This window comes from Bombyx mandarina, chromosome 28, assembly GCF_030267445.1.
Source record: "Bombyx mandarina strain Sakado chromosome 28, ASM3026744v2".
Taxonomy (NCBI): Eukaryota; Metazoa; Arthropoda; class Insecta; order Lepidoptera; family Bombycidae; genus Bombyx; species Bombyx mandarina.
Window position 1 is genome coordinate 8,376,949 of NC_143233.1, and position 19,774 is coordinate 8,396,722.

A 19,774-nucleotide genomic window follows, 5' to 3' on the forward strand; every position below is an offset into this window, starting at 1 on the left:
TGTCGTTTTTTCCGTTGCATCCGGTTTGAAATCACAACGATTCTAAAGAAGTTTTCATTTCAAAAAAATATTATTATACTATTCTGCACTCCTTCTCTATACTCTCTACAAGTGTGGGAAATTTCATACTCCTCCGTCCGCACAATTTTCGTAAAAAGGGATACAAAGTTTTTGCTTCACGTATTAATATATAGATTTAAATTAAACTTTCAGTCGATTAATAAACAACTTCACAGCAGTCTTGCGTGAGGAAGAACTTTTATCCATTTCTAATGAGGTATTTGAATAAAAAAGAACACCATGTTAATTAACTAATTTATTTCTCCAAAAATTGGTTGATCCAATCCAAATAATTATCCAAGGTAGTATAATCGATGCGTTTGATGAAGCAAATTCCCCTCTCTGCTGGATCCCCTGATCGGATGCCACGAAGATACCAGCCGTTCTCAACCTTGACAGCGTAGAGCCCTCCGTAACTTGGACAAAGAGCCACCTCTGGGAAATACAAATTAAAGAGTAAATTAGATTGACAAGGCATGCCTCAAATAAGGCTTGTGTGGTTTGAGCCCCGTGAGCTCACCTACACGTCAAGAAGAAGCTGAAATAGCCTCTCAAGGCTATCAGCATACAAAATCAGGCTTTTGTAACGTGCTTCTAGTGAGCCGATTTATATGTGTTTCGGAATCTTTTGAACGTAAAATTAATTTTCGGTTCAATTAATGTTTTTATCCTGAACTTGATAAAAACATTAATTAAATTATTTTTTTTTTTGGTGGCTGTTAAGATTTGTTAATTTAATTTATTTTGTACGACACTGTGCCTAGGATCCATTTACCAGATTTTCAAAGACAAAACTCACACTTTTGCGGTTTCATTCGATGTTTCATATATTAATAAGGTGCTTTCGATTACGAATGAGTGTGTATCGAATGCTTATTGTATTCATTTCTAGCACATTCGAAATTTGTCTTAATTTTTTTTTCCGGGCCGGGTGCCAAACTTCCTACGAGGCCCCCGCGCCTAGGCCCTACCAGGCCGCCCGGGCGATGCCGCTGGTTTTCCGGGATACCCCGCTGGGCCAGAACCAGCCTGCCGGGTCGGAACGCGATACACCGCCAACTGGGTAGGACATAGGCCTCCCTCAAGCCTCAAAGATCAGTCCTGTGCTGCTTGCATCCAGCGGATCCCCGCGAACCTCAATAGATCGTCGGTCCATCTTGTGGGAGGCCTACCCACGCTACGTCTTCCGGCACGCGGTCGCCACTCAAGAACTTTTCGGCCCTAACGTTTGTTTCCCTACAACTAGTTCCACTACGAGATCAAATCAGAAATGAGGAGATTCGCAGGAAATCCATGGTAACCGGCAAAGCCTAAAGGAGTGCGACGTTTAAGTGGCATTTGGCAGGGCGTTGCGCTCGTAGAACGGATGACTGTTGGGCCGAAAAAGATTGCTACTTCATCATCATCATCAGCCTGCGGCAGCCCACTGTTGGACATAGGCCTCCCCCAAACTCGCCACTGAACCCGATCTCCGGTTCTAGTTACTTCCAGCTGCCTTGCCCAGGTCGTCGCTCCATCTAGTAAATATTTGAAACTACGCAACGGATTTTGATGCGTTTTTTTTAATAGATAGAGTGATTGAAGAGAAAGGTTTACATGTATAATAAAATCCATTAAATAGTGGAGAAATCAATAATAAATTACAGTTCCCAAAGCAAAGCGAGGGCGGGTGGCTAGTACTCCTATAAAATCCTTACCGTTTCCATAAGTAGCACACAAGACATTCTCCAAGTCGTCGTCAGCGCACGATCCATTTTCTACTTTCTCGAAGTAAACAGGCCTTAGTTCACCCGAAAAGGCCCATGCAGTAGTCTGGAATTTGGCACACGAGATTAATAGATATTACTAATGTGACGTCGTGTACACAATTGTCACCAGCTCTTTGTTTTTTTGAATAATAACCTTGATTTCTCGGAATTGATGTTCGATTCTGACTTAGAGCAGTATCTTTGTAGTCTTGATTTCTTCCGCGAAATAGTCATGAGTACTGGTCTGAGGGGTGGGATAGCCTTTATACGGTACAATTGAAACTTCAACCTTATGTCTTAAGTTAGGTGGCAACATTCATGCTGTCGTGTCAATTGACTAAGGCATACTTGTCACCAAGTGACGCCGTCCAACAATCTAGAGCAATAACAAAAACAGATCTGAACTCCTCCTAAACGGCTTGACCGATTTTTTTTGTATGCATTTGGGTGGCACCCTGGATGGTTTAGATTCACAAATCAGCCCGGCAGAGGGCGCTGCAGTCGATATCTAAGTTATTTATCTTTCCTAGAAATAATTGATATGGCAAAACATCGTTTGCCGGGCCAGCTAGTACATTTATTACCAAAAAACATTTTCTAATCGTGTTTCGGGATACTTACTAAAGATTTGTCGGAATCGCCAAATTCATCTGAACTTATATTCGCGATTTGAACATCGTCATTAAGATAGACAATCTCATCGAGTTTGAGCACCGCTAACTCATTTAAAACTTTACCATTTCCGATTGTGAAATTATCGTGCCTATGTATTTCGGTGACCTGCAATACATAAATACATTATTAAAAACAAATAACTTGACCATACGAAGACTTTATTTTATATTTCTGCCGTGAAGCAGTAATGCGTTTCGGTTTGAAGGGCGGGGCAGCCGTTGTAACTATACTTGAGACCTTAGAACTTATATCTCAAGGTGGGTGGCACATGTACGTTGTAGACGTCTATGGGCTCCAGTAACCACTTAACACCAGGTGGGACGTGAGCTTGTCCACCCATCTAATGTCCGCTCACTTACACGTCAAGGAGAAGCTTAAATAGCCGCTCAAGGCTATCAGCATAGGTAGGAAAAAAAACATTGATTATTGCGTCTTAATGTTTTATTAGATTTACACAATTTACATTACGCAACGCATTACTGCTTCACAGCAGAAATAGGCAGGGTGGTGGTACCCACCCGCGCGGACTCACAAGAAGTCCTAACACCAGTAGTTACGTAAATTATAATTTTGCGGGTTTGATTTTTATTACACGATGTTATTCCTTCACCGTGGAAATCAATCGTGAACATTAAAATTTGTTGAGTACGTATTTCATTACAAAAATTGGTACCCGCCTGAGATTCGAGCACCGGTGCATCGCTCAACACGAATGCACCGGACTAATATACAATACAAGTCACTCTTTCAAGCTTGTGGTTGGAATCAGTTTTCGATAATTAAGTAGTGACTTCGTCCATCCATCTTTATACGCCATTAAAAAAATTAGGCAAATGCTGCCCAGAACACAAGTAGTATCCAGAATGCAGAGCAGTAGAAAGCAAGCGTTACCCTGACAGCCTTTTCATTCCCGCCAGACCCTTGCAAAGACTTCTTCCCAACAATAACTATAACGTCATCAGGCTTGAACGTGACATTTGCGTGGACTGTACATCTTGCACCTGGAATGAATTAGAAACAAAATCTGAAGCAGTTAAAGATATGACTGTCGCGATACTTGAACCATTGTACCATGGTTCACTTGCGGACTAAATAATCTATATATTAATACGTGAAGCAAAAACTTTGTATCCCTTTTTACGAAAATTGCGCGGACGGAGGAGTATGAAATTTTCTTCACTTATAGAGAATATAGAGAAGAAGTGCACAACGCTAATATTTTTTAAAAATAATGCATAAAAGATACATTAAATCAATAAAGAAAACATTACACACACTACATACCATGTATTTGACGCACACACGCATGCATACTATTTATTGTCAAACTTTTGTTCTTGACGTCTGTTGTCAAATTGAGAATAAATTAAATATTGTTAGTCTTAATTAATATTTTTTTATAGTGTACCCTTGGTGAAGTTTGTGATTATAGAAGTATAAAATACAATAATAACAGTGTACAAACTTACAATTCCAATTAATTATAGTCGAATTTCGACTACTGCGGGACCTCTAGTTATAATAATAATGGTTTGTTCGAAGTAAGTATCAGTTGAATGGAATATTTGAAATGTATTCAACTGATAATAATTATTTTTGATAAATGTATCTTTTTTATTTGATTGGTGTTGTTAATTTTAAGTATGTTTCAATGATACTATATACACATATAGAGTTCTTGTTGTCTGAAATAAAATAAATCATTCATTCATTCATTCATCATTCATTCATTCATTCAAAGTCAATGATTAGATTTTGGAAAACACGTATAACAAAGAAAGTATTGTATTATATTTTAAAGAAAGTAGCGAAGTTGTTATTTTTAAATTTAATCTATATATTCTAGAGGCTTGGGGAGGCCTATGTTCAACAGTGGACGTCTGTAGGCTGATAGGATAGAATTAAAAAGTCGACACATGTATGATGAAATCTTCAGATTGGCCTGGCAGTGATCCTGAGAAGTTTGGTAGCGACCGAATCCAAGTTGAATCAAAGATCTTCCATCAAAGCGGGCTGAGGTTGAATAGCATATTATTAAAAAAAAACGTTTTCTAATTTACATGACATCATATTTACTTATAAACAACTTGACGAAAACGGAATTCGAAAATAAGTGATCCACACAATTATTACAAAATCCAATGACGGCGACAACAAATATAGTGATTACGTCATTTCCTGCAGACCGGAAATAATATTAAGCCGTAGACTGCAAGGCGGAAACGGAAGGAGGGCGTAATCAAATTAGAGCCACTGGCGCCCTGTGCTTGTTAAGGAAAAAAAAACGAACATTGAGTGAAACGTATTATTATGGTGCTGGTTCCGTACGTTATTCACCGTCACCTGATATAATAATAATATTAATAAGCCTTTATTGCTGTTTCACTTACTAATTACTAACTTAATACATTACTTAATAATAAATTAAATTTAAATGCAACTTATAATCAACTATTCCGTTCGGAGTTCGGTGCGGTTTTAAAAACAGCTTGTCTCTCGACAAAGGCCTCCTCTAAAGATTGCCAATATTCTCTATTTTTGGCCATTCGACTCCAATGCGGGCCGGCTACACTCTTTATTTCATCTTCCCAACGTTTTGGCTGTCTGCCTTTTTTTCTACAGCCATCCCGTGGGTACCACTCTGTAGTTATTTTAGTCCATTTCTCGTATTTCTCTCTTAAGATATGTCCTGTCCATCTCCACTTCAGCGTTCTACCGTCTAGCGTCACCTGATATACTTGCTAATTAATACTTAGCACATAGTTCCTGTGTCAACGTATTGTTACGCGCTGGGGATCGGGATACATAAAATTCCACCAAAGTACAACTAAAGCTGTATTCAACACTTAGAACACTTAAAACACTCAAAAAACACTTTAAAACTCTCAATTCGCTTCTTCCGCTTCGCTTCAGGTGATCCGTTCGCTGTTTCGCTTCGAGTAGTTCCGATTACTGCCACTACTGCGTGCCATCTCTGCAACGCTTTTATAGCTGATACCACATCCCTAGAATTATCGAGAATATTCCACATATTTCGAGTATTGTGTTTCCGCTATCTGGCAATAGATGGCGTTGTACTTCTCGAGCGTTCTAGATGTTACTAGATCCTTCGATATTCGTTCGGCTATTCGGCGATAGATGGCGTTACTCTTACCAGCGTAACAATACGTACGCTTTAATAGGTATGCTTTTACGATTTAATTTCCCGTTTATTACTGGAGTAAGTGGTATTTGGCGTAATATTGTAGTGTCGAATAACAACTTAGTCGTAGGTGACTACGAAAACTGTAATAGCTTAAAAACATTACTTAACATTACTTTACTTAAAAAAAACATTACATTACAACAGAAACGCATTACTGCTTCGCGATAGAAATAGATTGAATGGACCTGCCGTAATGAGCCACTATGCGCCCTACCCACTATAATTACGCAAATCAAAATATCTGAGGATATGATTTTGATTACACTATGTTGTGATCACCTACCGAACGGACCGACAACCTAGTGAAAATCGCTGAGTCACATTGGATGCAGGTCCCAACGGACCACATTGGAGATCGATTGGAGAGGTCAACGTTCAACAGTGGAGACTGGACAGGTTGAGATGAGGATGATTATGATGATCCCTTCGTCGTGGGAGCCTTCAAATCTTAATCTCTTGTATCTCAAATCGTGTTTAATTTACTAAGTTTTTCATGATCCATGTAAACATTATATAAGCTCTAGCTGCACTGCAAATTATCAATCAACTAGCGACCCGCCCTCGCTTCGCTTCGGAAACTGTAATTTATTATTGATTTCTCCACTATTTAATGGATGTTATACATTTTTTTTATTGCCCTTGTAGGCAGACGAGCCATACGGCCCACCTGATAGTGGGTGGTTACCGTCGCCCATGGACTTCAGCAATGCCAGGGGCAGAGCCAAGCCGCTGCCTACCGCGGCATATAAAATACCTATACATATAAACCTTCAATCACTCTAACTATTAAAAAAAAAAAGTGAGCCATCACGGGACGCCTGGCAGATGTGAAACATCGACATTATTTTGTAAAACTAATATGCAGAAAAGAACAGATTGTGATAGAAACTAAATATGTCATAATGTTTAAATAAAATATTACGAAAAAATAATTTGTTTTCAAGTAAAACACAGGCTATGTGTACTGTAGTAAACAACACTGTATACACTACGGAGTATACACTATAGGTATCCGAGCTCAGAGTAGCGAGAGAGATGGCTTAACGCCGGATCGAGTGGGAGAGAATCGCACAGTCGATTGCGCATGGCGGCGCGTCGCCACGGCATACGTCGCCACGCCAGAAATCGGTTTTACGTGCGGATATAGATGTTTCACATCAAAAAACCGCATCAAAATTCGTTGCGTATTTTTAAAGATTTAAGCACACATAGGGACAGATATAGGGATAGAGAAAGCGACTTTGTTTTATACTATGTAGTGATATTTCAGGGCTGGTTCCACGCTCTGACCGTGGTGGGTTGTTACGTTGCTATATTAGGTGTACATAAGTAGTCCACAGACATAATGCTTCCTAACTCATTGTTTTTTTTATTTTATTTTTATTGCTTAGGTGGGTGGACGAGCTCACGGTCCACCTGGTGTTAAGTGATTACCAGAGCCCACAGCTACAACCTAAATTCCGCAAGCTACCTTGAATTTTTACAGTATAACGGCTGCCCCACCTTTTAAACTTAAACGCATTACTGCTTCACGGTGGAAATAGGCGGGGTGGTGGTACCTACCCGTGCGGACTCCCAAGAGGTCCTACCATCAGTGATTACGCAAATTATAATTTTGCGGGTTTCGTTTTTATAACACGATGTTATTCCTTCACCGTGGAAGTCAATCGTGAACATTTGTTGAGTACGTATTTCATTAGAAAAATTGGTACCCGCCTGCGGGATTCGAACACCGGTGCATCGCTACATACGAATGTGCCGGACGTCTTATCCTTTAAGCCAGGATGACTTCCAATTGTGACATGTTATATCTTATGAATTTATGTGTCTGTCTCTTTTTACTGTCGCTTTTTCGTTCCATCGACTTTCGAATCACAACGATGCTAAAGAAATTTTCATTTCAAAATAACTAGTGATTATTAATTCGCACAACACGGTACCCTAAAAAGTCGTTCGATCTCTGATTTCTATTTAATTTCAACGAGACTTGTCTTCGAAGTAGAATTCAAAGATTCAGATATTCTTATAGAAAACGGTGACTCTAATTTTTACTGTCTTTTACAGTTTGCGGAACGTTAGATAGATTTGTAGGTTTACGACGAAAGGAAAGATCATCCACCGAGCGAGTGATATTGCTCTGTAGACCGACGGTCCAAATGTTGTTCGGAACTTGTATATATGCGAGCTTATCTTGAAAATGTCGTAAGCGTGATTCAGGCATCTGTCAAATATCTTGTGTTCTGTGATGGCTACCGCCACAGGACTGTACATATTGTTTTGTCTATAGTCAAGTGCAATAGTTAACTGGGTGTGCAACGTCGTCTTCTGACTTCTAGATCTTTTCCAGTTTTGGGAAGCAATTATGCGTTCTAGTTCGAAAGGTCCTATAGTCATTATCCAGTTTAATTGAAACTTCGGCTTTATGATTAAAGAAATGTTACGCCGGTAAGAGTAACGCCATCTATCGCCGAATAGTCGAACGAATATCGAAGTATCTAGTAGCACCTAGAACGCTCTAAAAGTACAACGCCATCTATTTGTCACATAGCGGAAACACAATACTAGAGATGTGTGAAATATTCTCGATAATTCTAGGGATGTGGTATCGGCCATAAAAGCGTTGCATAAATGGCACGCAATCACTTAGTAATCGGAACGAAACAGCGGACGGATCACCTGAAGCGAAGCGGAAGACGCGAATTGAGAATTTTAAAGTGTTTGTGAAGTGTTTTATGTGTTTTAAGTACTAATAAAGTGTTAACTTGTGATTCGGTAGATTTTTTTTATTTATCCCTAACCCCAGCGTGTAACAGTAATATAGCGACATGTCACGGCTCGCTGGTGCATTAATTAGCACCCCTCACTGCTACGCTGAACGCATCTCACTCACCAGATCGGATAAAGCTCCTCCCTATATATAGCACATTGCACTGCATATACTACTGGAGGTTATAGGCTTAGGAGAGTTTACTTGATCGTAAAACTCATGCCAAGTCCTTACGCAGCAGGATACCCTGGGCCGACCTTAAATAGAGACAAGAAACAGAAAGAAGAAGATAATATAATTACTCACCAGTCAGCACATGTTGATTCGATATCAGAGCTCCATCGCACACATAGTCGAACTGGCTATTCGCGGTCGTATTTTTCACAAACACAGTAACGATCCATGCGGAAACTACATTTAAGTCAGCGTTTTCCTCGTCTGATTTCGATCGTGACTGAAAAAAGAAAGATTCGATCACTGCTATTTACTTCTTCTAGGTTTTTTTTTTATTGCTTAGATGTGTGGTCGAGCTCATAGCCCACCTGGTGTTAACTAATTACTGGAGCCCATAGACATCTACAACGTAAATGCGCCACCCACCTTGAGAGATGAGTTCTAAGGTCTCAGTATAGTTACAACGGCTGCCCCGCCCTTCAAACCGAAACGCATTACTGCTTCACGGCAGAAAATAGGCAGGACGGTGGTACTTGTGCGGACTCACAAGAGGTCCTACCACCAATAATAACGCAAATTATCATTTTGGGGGTTTGATTTTTATTACACGATGTTATTCCTTCACCGTGGTAGTCAATCGTGAACATTTGTTGAGTACGTATTTCATTAGAAAAAATTATCTGGTCCTTGGCTACTGGAGTACTGAAGTACCCTCGTACTGGTAATGGTAACGTGAGGTTAATTAATTAATCAACAAATGAGGTGAACCGACGACCTGGTCAAAATAGCTGGTAGAGACTAGACGCTAAAGGCAAGACACCGAAGGGAAAGTAGTTCATATAAAGAGATCACATTGAACATTGGGTGGACTCGGGTTGACAAACAAATAGTCCTTAATGCCTGTGCAAAATTTCAATTTAATCCTAATCCTAAAGTCAGTGAAAATGAGGTTCAAAGATTTCTTTGCATATGTATACAAACTTCGATGCCAGCTAGTAAAGGCATGTTAAAAGGCTCAACTCTTCCTATAACGGGCTTAGAAAGCTCCGATAACTTACTATGAATAAGAACCGTTAAGCAGAAAGCACAGTTTTCATTGTCGACTGTTAAAAAAAACGGTTCTCTTCGAACGCTGTATATAATTCACAGCCATAAACAGCTATTAAAATTTCGCGGGACTGTTAATTTGAATTTTTAATTATAATACGACCCTCCGTTCGCGGGGATGAATTACTGAAAACGCCTGCTCTGCGGGATTTGCGGTTTTTTTATGCCGCATCTCATTTATTAGCTTATTTAGAGACGGGCTTTGTGAGCGAAGCGCAGATTAATTCTGTATGTGGAGCTTCGATAATGATGAACAATTTTATCTAAATTTATAGAGTCTAAATATACCTCTTTAAACTTACTAGTGGTCCCGCAGTAGTCGAAATTCGACTATAATATATGCCTATATATGTAATGTGTTTTGTAATGAAACAAAGAACCAAGTTGTTGCTCTGCAAAGAGTTTTTTATTATTATTATTTTACTAGCTGACCCGGCAGACTTCGTAGTGCCTCAATCGATAAATAAAAGACCTAAAATTTTGTTTAAGATAAACTTAAAACAAACAAAAGGAATCCGTCCGACGGGGGACACATCAAAGGAAAAACAAAATTGTTATTTTTATTTAATTCCGAATATTTTTATATTTATCTAACCTTTTAAACCTTCTCTGGACTTCAACAAATAATTCAAGACCAAAATTAGCCAAATCGGTCAAGCCGTTTTCATGTTATGTCGTGACAACGGAAAACGGGTTTCATTTTTATATATATAGATTAACTTATTTCTACACTTACAATTATTATAATTATTTTCGAACCTGCAAAGAGAAACAACATTGAAAGATATTGCTTCACCCTTTTTTAAATCTGCAAGTTTTTTTAATCTATTAAGAAAGCACGTTATATTTTTGAATGTCCGAAGCCAGAGAGCAAATCCAATTATGGAATGAACATAGCTTCCACCACAGATAATATTATTATGATAGTCGAAGCTAATGCGCGGGAAATTTAAATGTAATTAATGAAGGGCCAAGAGAGCTTCATTTACATATATAAAAAAAAAAAAAAACTTTGAAATTTTATGTTCAAACATTATTATGGTTCTATTGTCAAACACTAATAATCTACTTGTGTAATACAATTACAGATTTCGTCAAAGCTACACTATAGATAAATAATATTAAAGACAAACAATATTGATCTGTTCTCAATTTGACCACAGACTTTAAACAATAACAAAAGTTTGACAATTTGACAATAAACAAACAGTACCTTTTTTCTCTTTTTTTTTCCTACCTGTGCTGATAGCCTTGAGAGGCTATATCAGCTTCACTCTAACATGTAGGTGAGCTCATGGGGCTCAAACCGTGAGTGTTGCTAGCACTGGCCCTAGCAAGATCCGTGCTTCGCAGAATCTACCACCGGATCGGAAACGCGACCCACTGAGAAGATCCGGCGAGAAACTCAGTGGGCTGTGTCTACGGGTTAAAAGAGTACCTATATGCTGTGTCAAATACATGGTAGTGTATATAATACTTTTTTTTAATTAATTTAATGTATTTCCATGCTTAAGTTACAAAAAAATACCGCACTCCTTCTCTATATTCTCTATAAGTGTGGGACATTTCATGCTCCTCCGTCCGCGCAATTTTCGTAAAAAGGGGTACAAAGTTTTTGCTTCACGTATTAATACATAGATGTATTTCTGGTATAAGCTTCAAAATTTCATAAATAAACCGATTCCTTTGCGATATCTTATTTAGTTGTTTGTATAACTGTATTAAGACTTCACGGATTTGTCCTGGTGTGGTGTGTACGTACGGAAATTAACGTGTGAGACTTTTCAACAAACTCCGCGGTATATCGGGAGGCTTAACCCAACTTACATTACTTTAGTAGCAATAAGATCCGGTCTCGTGTCCTTAATCACGCGCGTACGACCCGAATTCGTCACGAGGAAGCATCCAGAATACCCTGTATCTTAATTATACCTTTAAACGAGCAATTCTTGTATATAATATAATCTGAATCTCGGAAACGGCTCCAATGATTTTCATAAAATTTAGTATACAGGGGATTTCGGGGGCGATAAATCGATCTAGCTACGATTTATTTTCAGAAAATGTTGTTTTATTCGTGTTTTCAATAATCAACTCTTACCGACATCTATTAGCGAATAATAATACTATTTTTCTTAATTGAGGGCAACTAACCGCTCTAAAGACACAACAAGATGGCGTTATCAAAAAAAAAAACAACAAAGCTCGGTCATCATCTAGTATTCATTAACAACGATCCAAGGCCGAAACTCAATGGTTTGAACGACGAACAAACAAAAAGTTTATTACTGTTTATACATAATAATTATCGCCTTTTACTTCTGATTGTCTTGTCTGTTGGACTGGTATTTTGTCATCGATTTCATAGTTGCTAGTGTCAGAGAGGCTTAAATTTGTTATCTGCTCAAGTTTACTGGTGGTAGGACATCTTGTGAGTCCGCACGGGTAGGTACCACCACCCTGCCTATTTGAGCCGTGAAGCAGTAATGCGTTTCGGTTTGAAGGGTGGGACAGCCGTTGTAACTATACTGAAACCTTAGAACTTATATCTCAAGTTGCGTGGCGCATTGTCGTTGAAGATGTCTATGGGCTCCGTTAACCACTTAACATCAGATGGGCATTGAGTTCGTCCTCCCATATAAGCAATAAAAAAAAATAGGGTGACGACAGCTAAGCGAATAAATAGTACAAGGGCTGTTAATCAATTTCCAGGGTAATCATTGCAATTTTCAACGGTAGGCAGCGGCTTGGTCTGCCCCTGGCATTACTGAAGTCCACGGGTGACGGTAACCACTCACCATCAGGTGGGCCGTATGCTCGTCTGCCTACAAGGGCAAAAAAAAAGCTGCCCTTGAACTAGACCTCAAAGTCTCAATCGTCTGGTAACAGACGACTGAGCTATCGAGTCAATTCCAAATGTCAAACAAAACTTATCTTCCAATCAATCTACACTGTATAGAAGATCTATGTAAATAAATTAGAATTTCAAAGTTTAAACAGTACCTATAGCTTGGACAAGAAAACGAATTGAATTATATGATCCAATTATTACATGAATATAATTATATGAACGAATTGAATGATAAATTTCAAGATTTAAGAAACGCGGCATCAACCTCTCTGTTCTTTTGACATTTTATTTACGAATGAAATTATCGGACTCATTTTTCAATAAACCTTCAAAAATTTTCAAGCTAATTTCAATTTAAATTTAAGTACGTCAAACTGCAAATTATAATAAACTAGCGGTCCGCCCCGGCTTCGCTCGGGAAGTAGAGCACGCCATGTAAAACATTTTACGTAATTTTTTTAACACATTAGGTTACATTATTGGAGTTTCAGTAAAGATCCCTAACTTTTTGAAAATATAATAAATATAGCCTATGTCACCCAGGGATAACCTAGATTTCCAACAGTGTAAGATTTTTTTAAATCTGTTCAGTAGTTTCGAAGCCTATTCAATAAAAATAAACAAACAAATGTTTCCTCTTTATAATATCTATATATTACGTATAATATCTATATATATATACGTGAAGCAAAAACTTTGTATCCCTTTTTACGAAAATTGCACGGACGGAAAAGTATGAAATTTTCCACACTTATAGATAATATAGAGAAGAAGTGCACAATGCTAATATTTTTTAAAAATAATGCATAAAAGATACATTAAATCAATAAAGAAAACATTACACACACCATATACCATGTATTTGACGCACACACACATGCATACTATTTATTGTCAAACTTTTGTTCTTGACGTCTGTTGTCAAATTGATAATAGATTAAAATTAAATATTGTTTGTCTTTATCAATATTTTTTATAGTGTAGTCTTGGCGAAATTTGTGATTATAGAAGTATAAAATACAATCATAATAGTGTACAAACTTACAATTCCAATTAATTATAGTCGAACTTCGTCAACCGCGGGACCTCTAGTTAGTATAGATATCGAAATAACCGTTTATTTTGTATTCACACGTTCAACATACGAATGTTTGCCCGATGTGGGAATCGAACCCGCGACCATCGGTCCGACAGTCAGAGGCGCTGACTACTCACCAATGATAATAAAGATTCTTGAATGTGCTGAGATAAACTGAGATATCTTCCAACTCAATAAAATTCGCGATACAGAAAAACTATGCGAAATCTAGAATTGATATATTTATTTATATGTAACTAGCGACCCGCCCTCGCTTCACTTCGGAATTTGTAATGTATTATTAATTTCTCCGCTATTTAATGGATGTTGTTATACATATAAACCTTCCTCTTCAATCACTCTATCTATTAAAAAAAACCGCATCAAAATCCGCGGCGTAGTTTTAAAGATTTAAGCATACATAGGGATATAGGGACAGAGAAAGCGACTTTGTTTTATACTATGTAGTGATTTCATATTATATGGTAAACGGTATTTATATTTTTTTTTCGAGCTCAAAGCCCACCTGGTGTTAGGTGGTTACTGGAGCCCATAAACATCTACAACGTAAATGCGCCACCCACCCTGAGATATAAGTTGTAAGGTCTCAGTATAGTTACAACGGCTGCCCCATCCTTCAAACCGAAACGCATTACTGCTTCACGGCAGAAATAGGCAGGGCGGTGGTACCTACCGGCGCGGACTCACAACAGGTCCTACCACCAGTAATTACGCAAATTATAATTTTGCGGGTTTCACTTTTACTACACGATGTTATTCCTTCACCGTGGAAGTAAATCGTGAACATTTGTTGAGTATTTCATTAGAAAAATTGGTACCCGCCTGCGGGATTCGAACACCGGTGCATCGCTTCAACACGAATGCACCGGACGTCTTATCTTTTAGGCCACGACGACTTCATATTATTGTCTATCTTATCTATTTCGATAATAATACTAGCAGACCCGGCCACACGTTGCTGTGGCGTAAGTTTTTGTTTCTAAATAACACGCGGCCGGCTATACTAATACAAAAAATTAACAAAGTAAGAACAATTAATTGGATTTCAATGTATTGCGTTTACTACGAAATAAATTTCATTATTATATAATATAGATTATATCTTTTCCAGAATTTCTGTTAATTAAACGGTTGTCTGGAAGAGATCGCTTTTAGCAATAAGACCGCCGATTATACAATCTGCTCGTTGACTGTTTTATTTTTAATTGTGTTTTGGTGTGCAATAAAGTGTATTCTCTTTATTTAATTATTTCTACTGTACATGTGTAGGTCACTGAACTCCTCCTAAGCGGCTGGATCGATTTAAATTATTTTTTGTGTATGCATTCACACAATTCACAGGACAACGTCTGTTGGGTCCGCTAGTACCTATATAAAAGCATTACTGAAGAAAGTTTTGTTTCAGCTTTTTTTTGTTTTCCTTTTCGTTCATAAATAAGACGTTAATTCGTGTTGTACACATCAAGAGGAGGAAAAACATTTTTTTTTCTTCTTCTTCATCGTAATTACACAACCTTGGAAGATCTCGCGAGCGCGCTATTATTTTCGACGTGGAGCTATGAAAGCGCCTGCCCTTTGGATGTGCTATTTTTTTGTTTTTGTTATTACAATGGTCGTAAATGTTTGCAATGCCAGGAGTATAGCCAAGTCACTGTCTACCGCTTAGTCTACTCTCCACAAACCTCGCCATAAGGATATCATGTCAAATAGCTCAGAAAAGTTTTTTTTTATTGCCCTTGTAGGCGGACGAGCATACGACCAACCTGATGGTGAGTTGTTACCGTCGCCCATCGACTTCAGCAATTCCAGGGGCAGAGCCAAGCCGCTGCCTACCTTAAGTGCTCTCCACAAGCCTCGTTTGAAGAAGGACATGTCGGAGCGCTCGAGAAACACCGCCTTTTCAACATAGCCAACGCAGACGTAATCAGATAAAAGTTGATCGGGTAATTTAAGCCAAACTGGCAAACGAATTTTTAAGTCTGATGTGGAATGGCCCTCAAAACCTACAAAAAGTACAACGTAAATGCTGCCACTAATTTCGAAACATCAAACAATCTTATTCGCGTTAAAATAATGAACATTCTAGCCTTTAAAGTTTGAAAATAATTAAAATCCACGTGAACTTCGTTTATACACCCAACTGGTAACAATTAAGACTTGATTGCTTAAACAAAGTCTGCTTTTTTTTCCTACCTAAGTCGATAACCTTGAGAGGCTATTTCAGCGTAACCTTAACTAGTAGGATAACTCACGGGGCTCAAACTTGACGACGTTGCTAACACGTACCCTAGTGCAGCACGGCTCTTGCCCCGTGCTTCGCAGAATCTACCACCAGATCGGAAACGCGACCCACTGAGAAGATCCGGCAACAAACTCAGTGGGCTGCATCTGTGGATTAATTTACTCGTCGAGCCCTTCCTCGCAAGCGACCGGTTCGACGAGAACGATGACCGGGAGTCTGCTATGCTTTATTGGAGGTATTGGCAAAGGCAAAATCTTTCACCTTGTGAATATGACGTTAACGAGATATCGTCATCCGCCAAATATATTTTCCTCTATGATAACTACCGCTTCACACATCTTATTTGACGCCAATCCAAATCTAACCGCGCATTTTTCATTATTAATGCCATATCCAAAACGAACCGACTCCAAAACTCAAGACCTCGGATGGCAGGCTTTTGTTCAGCAGTGATTGATAGCATTTTATCGCATGGTACCAGGTCTCACGGTACACACATGACACACGCTTTACTTGCGTCGTGTGGGGTTTTTATTAACTTATAAACAAAGCAGGGTGTCGAGTGATATCGTTAATACCTTTAATAAAAAACCCTTATTAAGTCTATCTGGTACGGACTAGGAATTACAACTTTGCAGCTTTGAATCTTCTTGACATCTTTTTTATTGCTTAGGTGGGTGGACGAGCTCACGGCCCATCTGGTGTTAAGTGATTACCAGAGCCCACAGCTACAACCTAAATTCCGCAAGCTACCTTGAGATATCTAAGGTCTCAGTTTTTACAGTACAACGACTGCCCCACCCTTCAAACTTAAACGCATTACTGCTTCACCTACCTACCCGTGCGGACTCACAAGACGTCCTAGCACCAGTAAATTTCTAATTACCTTTACGATTTCAATATGCTGGCCCGCAGGTACCCAGCTTGCGATAGCCATGTATAAATTACACTTTGTAAAGCTTATTGTCAGACTTTTTACGCCAGTAGTCTGTGGACCACATATACGCGGAGAGCTTATATATTGCGGAAGAGAAGAGCATCGTTATTGTATCAATAGACAACAGTCTTTTGAACATCATATCGAGAAAGATCGAGGGACTGCTAATTAATAGCCTTTGCAGCAAGCAATTAGGAAAGATCCAAAAATAATAAGCCCAAAAATAATAATAGTGCCCTCGTACTCTGTATCCCGATTGTCGTGTTTCTTCTTAAAGCTGTGTGTACAAAATACATTAAATAAATAAATAAAATAAATAAATAATAATAAATGGAGTCAGATATAATGTGTTATGTTTTTAAATCAAGTAATACTGACAAAATTTGTGGTTTTTGCTGAAAAAAAAATCAATGCTTTTACATTCGTTGCAACTGATGAAGGTGTTTGACTGTGCTAACGCAATTAGAAATCAGCATGTGCCGTCGAGGAAAAAAACGGGTAACTCGATTTGTAGATAAATGAAAATCCCTTCTATTTAATGTTTCATTTGCCTCATCTATAAATTATATAATGTATGTTTTAAGCTGTTATATAATTGAACTATACTGAGTATACTGAGACTTTAGAACTTATATCTCAAAGTGGGTGGCGCATTTACGTTGTGGATGTCTATGGGCTCCAGTAACCACTTAACACCAGGTGGGCTGTGAGCTCGTCCACCCATCTAAGCAATAAAAAAAAAGCTTAATAACAGGTGGGCTGTGAGCTCGTCCACCAATCTATGCAATATTTTTTTTAATTGATACAGGCATCGAATTGAGTAGGCACGGTCTACAGATATAAGGTTTTGATCTCAATTTCTCGTAAAAAAGTAAAAGACATATTTTCTAAAGAATGTAATAAGCTATTGGAAATTTCAATGAAAAATCTAACATATTTTTTTATGAGAATATGTTCGAAATAATAATACAGTGAAGATAATAAAATCTGTTATTCGAAATATCTTTATTACGAAAAGTTTTAGATAAAGAATGTTAATATACAAACGAAGGGTAACAGATTATTGTTGAACAAGAATGTTAAAATATCTTGCTCCGAAAATCTATATCGAAGGGTGAAAAACTATTTGGCTTTAGCGACATTTCGCTTAATACGCAACATTTATCTTTGTAAATTTGGCATTGCTGAAGTCCACGGGCGACGGTAACCACTCACCATCAGATGGGCTACGTCGTCTGCCTACAAAGACAATAAAAAAGTTCCATTTTATTTGGTATTAGTTTCAACAAGTTTTACAACAATTAATTATTAGTATTGACAATTAGTCTATACTTATACTTTTACTTTTAATTTAAAATATTATAAAGAGGAAAGATTTGTTTGTTTGTTTGTATTGAATAGGCTCCGAAACTACTGAACCGATTTGAAAAATTCTTTCACTATTTGGAAGCTACACTATTCCCGAGTGACATAGGCTACAATCTTTTTTGAAAAAGAATAGGGATCTTTACTAAAACTCCAATAATATAACCCAAGGTGTAAAAAAATTACCTAAAATATTCTTTACATCGCGTGCCTTGCGAAAACTATTGATGATAGAATAAAACAATGTACTACGACTTTGTAGGAAACATTATTATTTACAAAAAGTGTTAAGACAGCATATGTCTAACTATTATAGTTATGCCGCAATGAGTGTTCTTTTATTTTTAAAAATAAAACAACGTCCAATATCGTTGAAATTTTTGTTAAAGACCCGAGCGGAGCCGGAGCGGGTCACTAGTATTCAATAGAGGAAGAGGTAGGCCTAAGAAGAAATGGATGGATTGCGTGAAATACGGTATGTGTAAGAGGGGAGTGAGCGGAGAAATAATATATGATAGAAGAGTATGGAAGAAGAGAACAGTTGCGCCGACCCCAAGTGACTGGGAGAAGGGCAGAAGAATGATGATGATTATGATATAATTGAGTATTAACAATTCGATGCGTTTAATTGTGCTTCAATTAAGTTTACACCATTTAAATAGCTGTAGAAGTTGTTAGGTATGGATATTTCCTCCGAGTTTTAAACTTTATATAACTCTCCTGTAAAATTGCAAAAATGTCGCTTAAACCAAATAGCTTTTCCCTCCTCGATATAATAACATTAAAAAAAAACATGTGTGCAATTCACACGTGGTAGAAGTGAAACCTTCTAAAATTAAAATATAATTATCCTAAACGTCTTAAGTGTTTCGGTGAGTTCCTGCACCGGATCACAGCCGAGCCGACGGCAGAGTGCCACCATTGTGGTTGCGACTTGGACACGGCAGAGCATACGCTCGTCGCCTGCCGCGCATGGGAGGGGTGGCGCCGTGTCCTCGTCGCAAAAATAGGAACCGACTTGTCGTTGCCGAGTGCTGTGGCATCGATGCTCGGCGACGACGAGTCGTGGAAGGCGATGCTCGACTTCTGCGAGTGCACCATCTCGCAGAAGGAGGCGGCGGGGCGCGTGAGAGACGCACAATCCCGCCGCCGTCGAGCGGGGACAGGGAGGCGGATCTCGCCCAAACCCTGGCCCTCTAAGTGTTTCGGGTCCCCCTCACATGTCGGTCTGGGGACCGGCGAGGGGGGCCTAAGAAGACGACGTGCAAGCTGCTCTGCACGCGTTTTACGCAAGAGCATCCGGGTGATGGAAGGCCGGCTATCCTCGACCCACGCTGGTTCTGGCCCAGCGGGGTATTCCGTAGGGTAACCCACTCTAACCGGCGCCATCTAGGCGGGCTTCGGACAGTCTGCCGACCGAGAGGGCTGGTGGTCGTGGCGCCGACGACCGCCAGTCCGGCGTCCCGAGGGGGAGGGTGATGGGAGAGATGTGCTCCGCACTAAACGCTTCACTTTCCCCCCTTTGCCTTGTCATGAATTCTGTC

The 19,774-nt window shown here is 38.9% G+C and overlaps 1 protein-coding gene across 2 annotated transcripts in view; it reads right to left on the reverse strand.

Annotated features, from left to right (window-relative positions):
* Nucleotides 1-301: 301 nt before the first annotated feature.
* LOC114250111 (uncharacterized) overlaps nucleotides 302-19,774 on the reverse strand; it is a 30,912-nt gene continuing 11,439 nt past the window's right edge. For both annotated transcript variants that reach the window (XM_089739007.1, XM_089739006.1), the window contains exons 2-6: nucleotides 8,762-8,909; nucleotides 3,375-3,484; nucleotides 2,430-2,588; nucleotides 1,758-1,872; nucleotides 302-495 (exon numbers count right to left, since the gene is read on the reverse strand). In XM_089739007.1, the coding sequence (XP_089595133.1) occupies nucleotides 317-495; nucleotides 1,758-1,872; nucleotides 2,430-2,588; nucleotides 3,375-3,484; nucleotides 8,762-8,909 (711 nt within the window). In that variant the 3' untranslated portion in view covers nucleotides 302-316. The remainder of the gene's footprint in view (nucleotides 496-1,757; nucleotides 1,873-2,429; nucleotides 2,589-3,374; nucleotides 3,485-8,761; nucleotides 8,910-19,774) is intronic.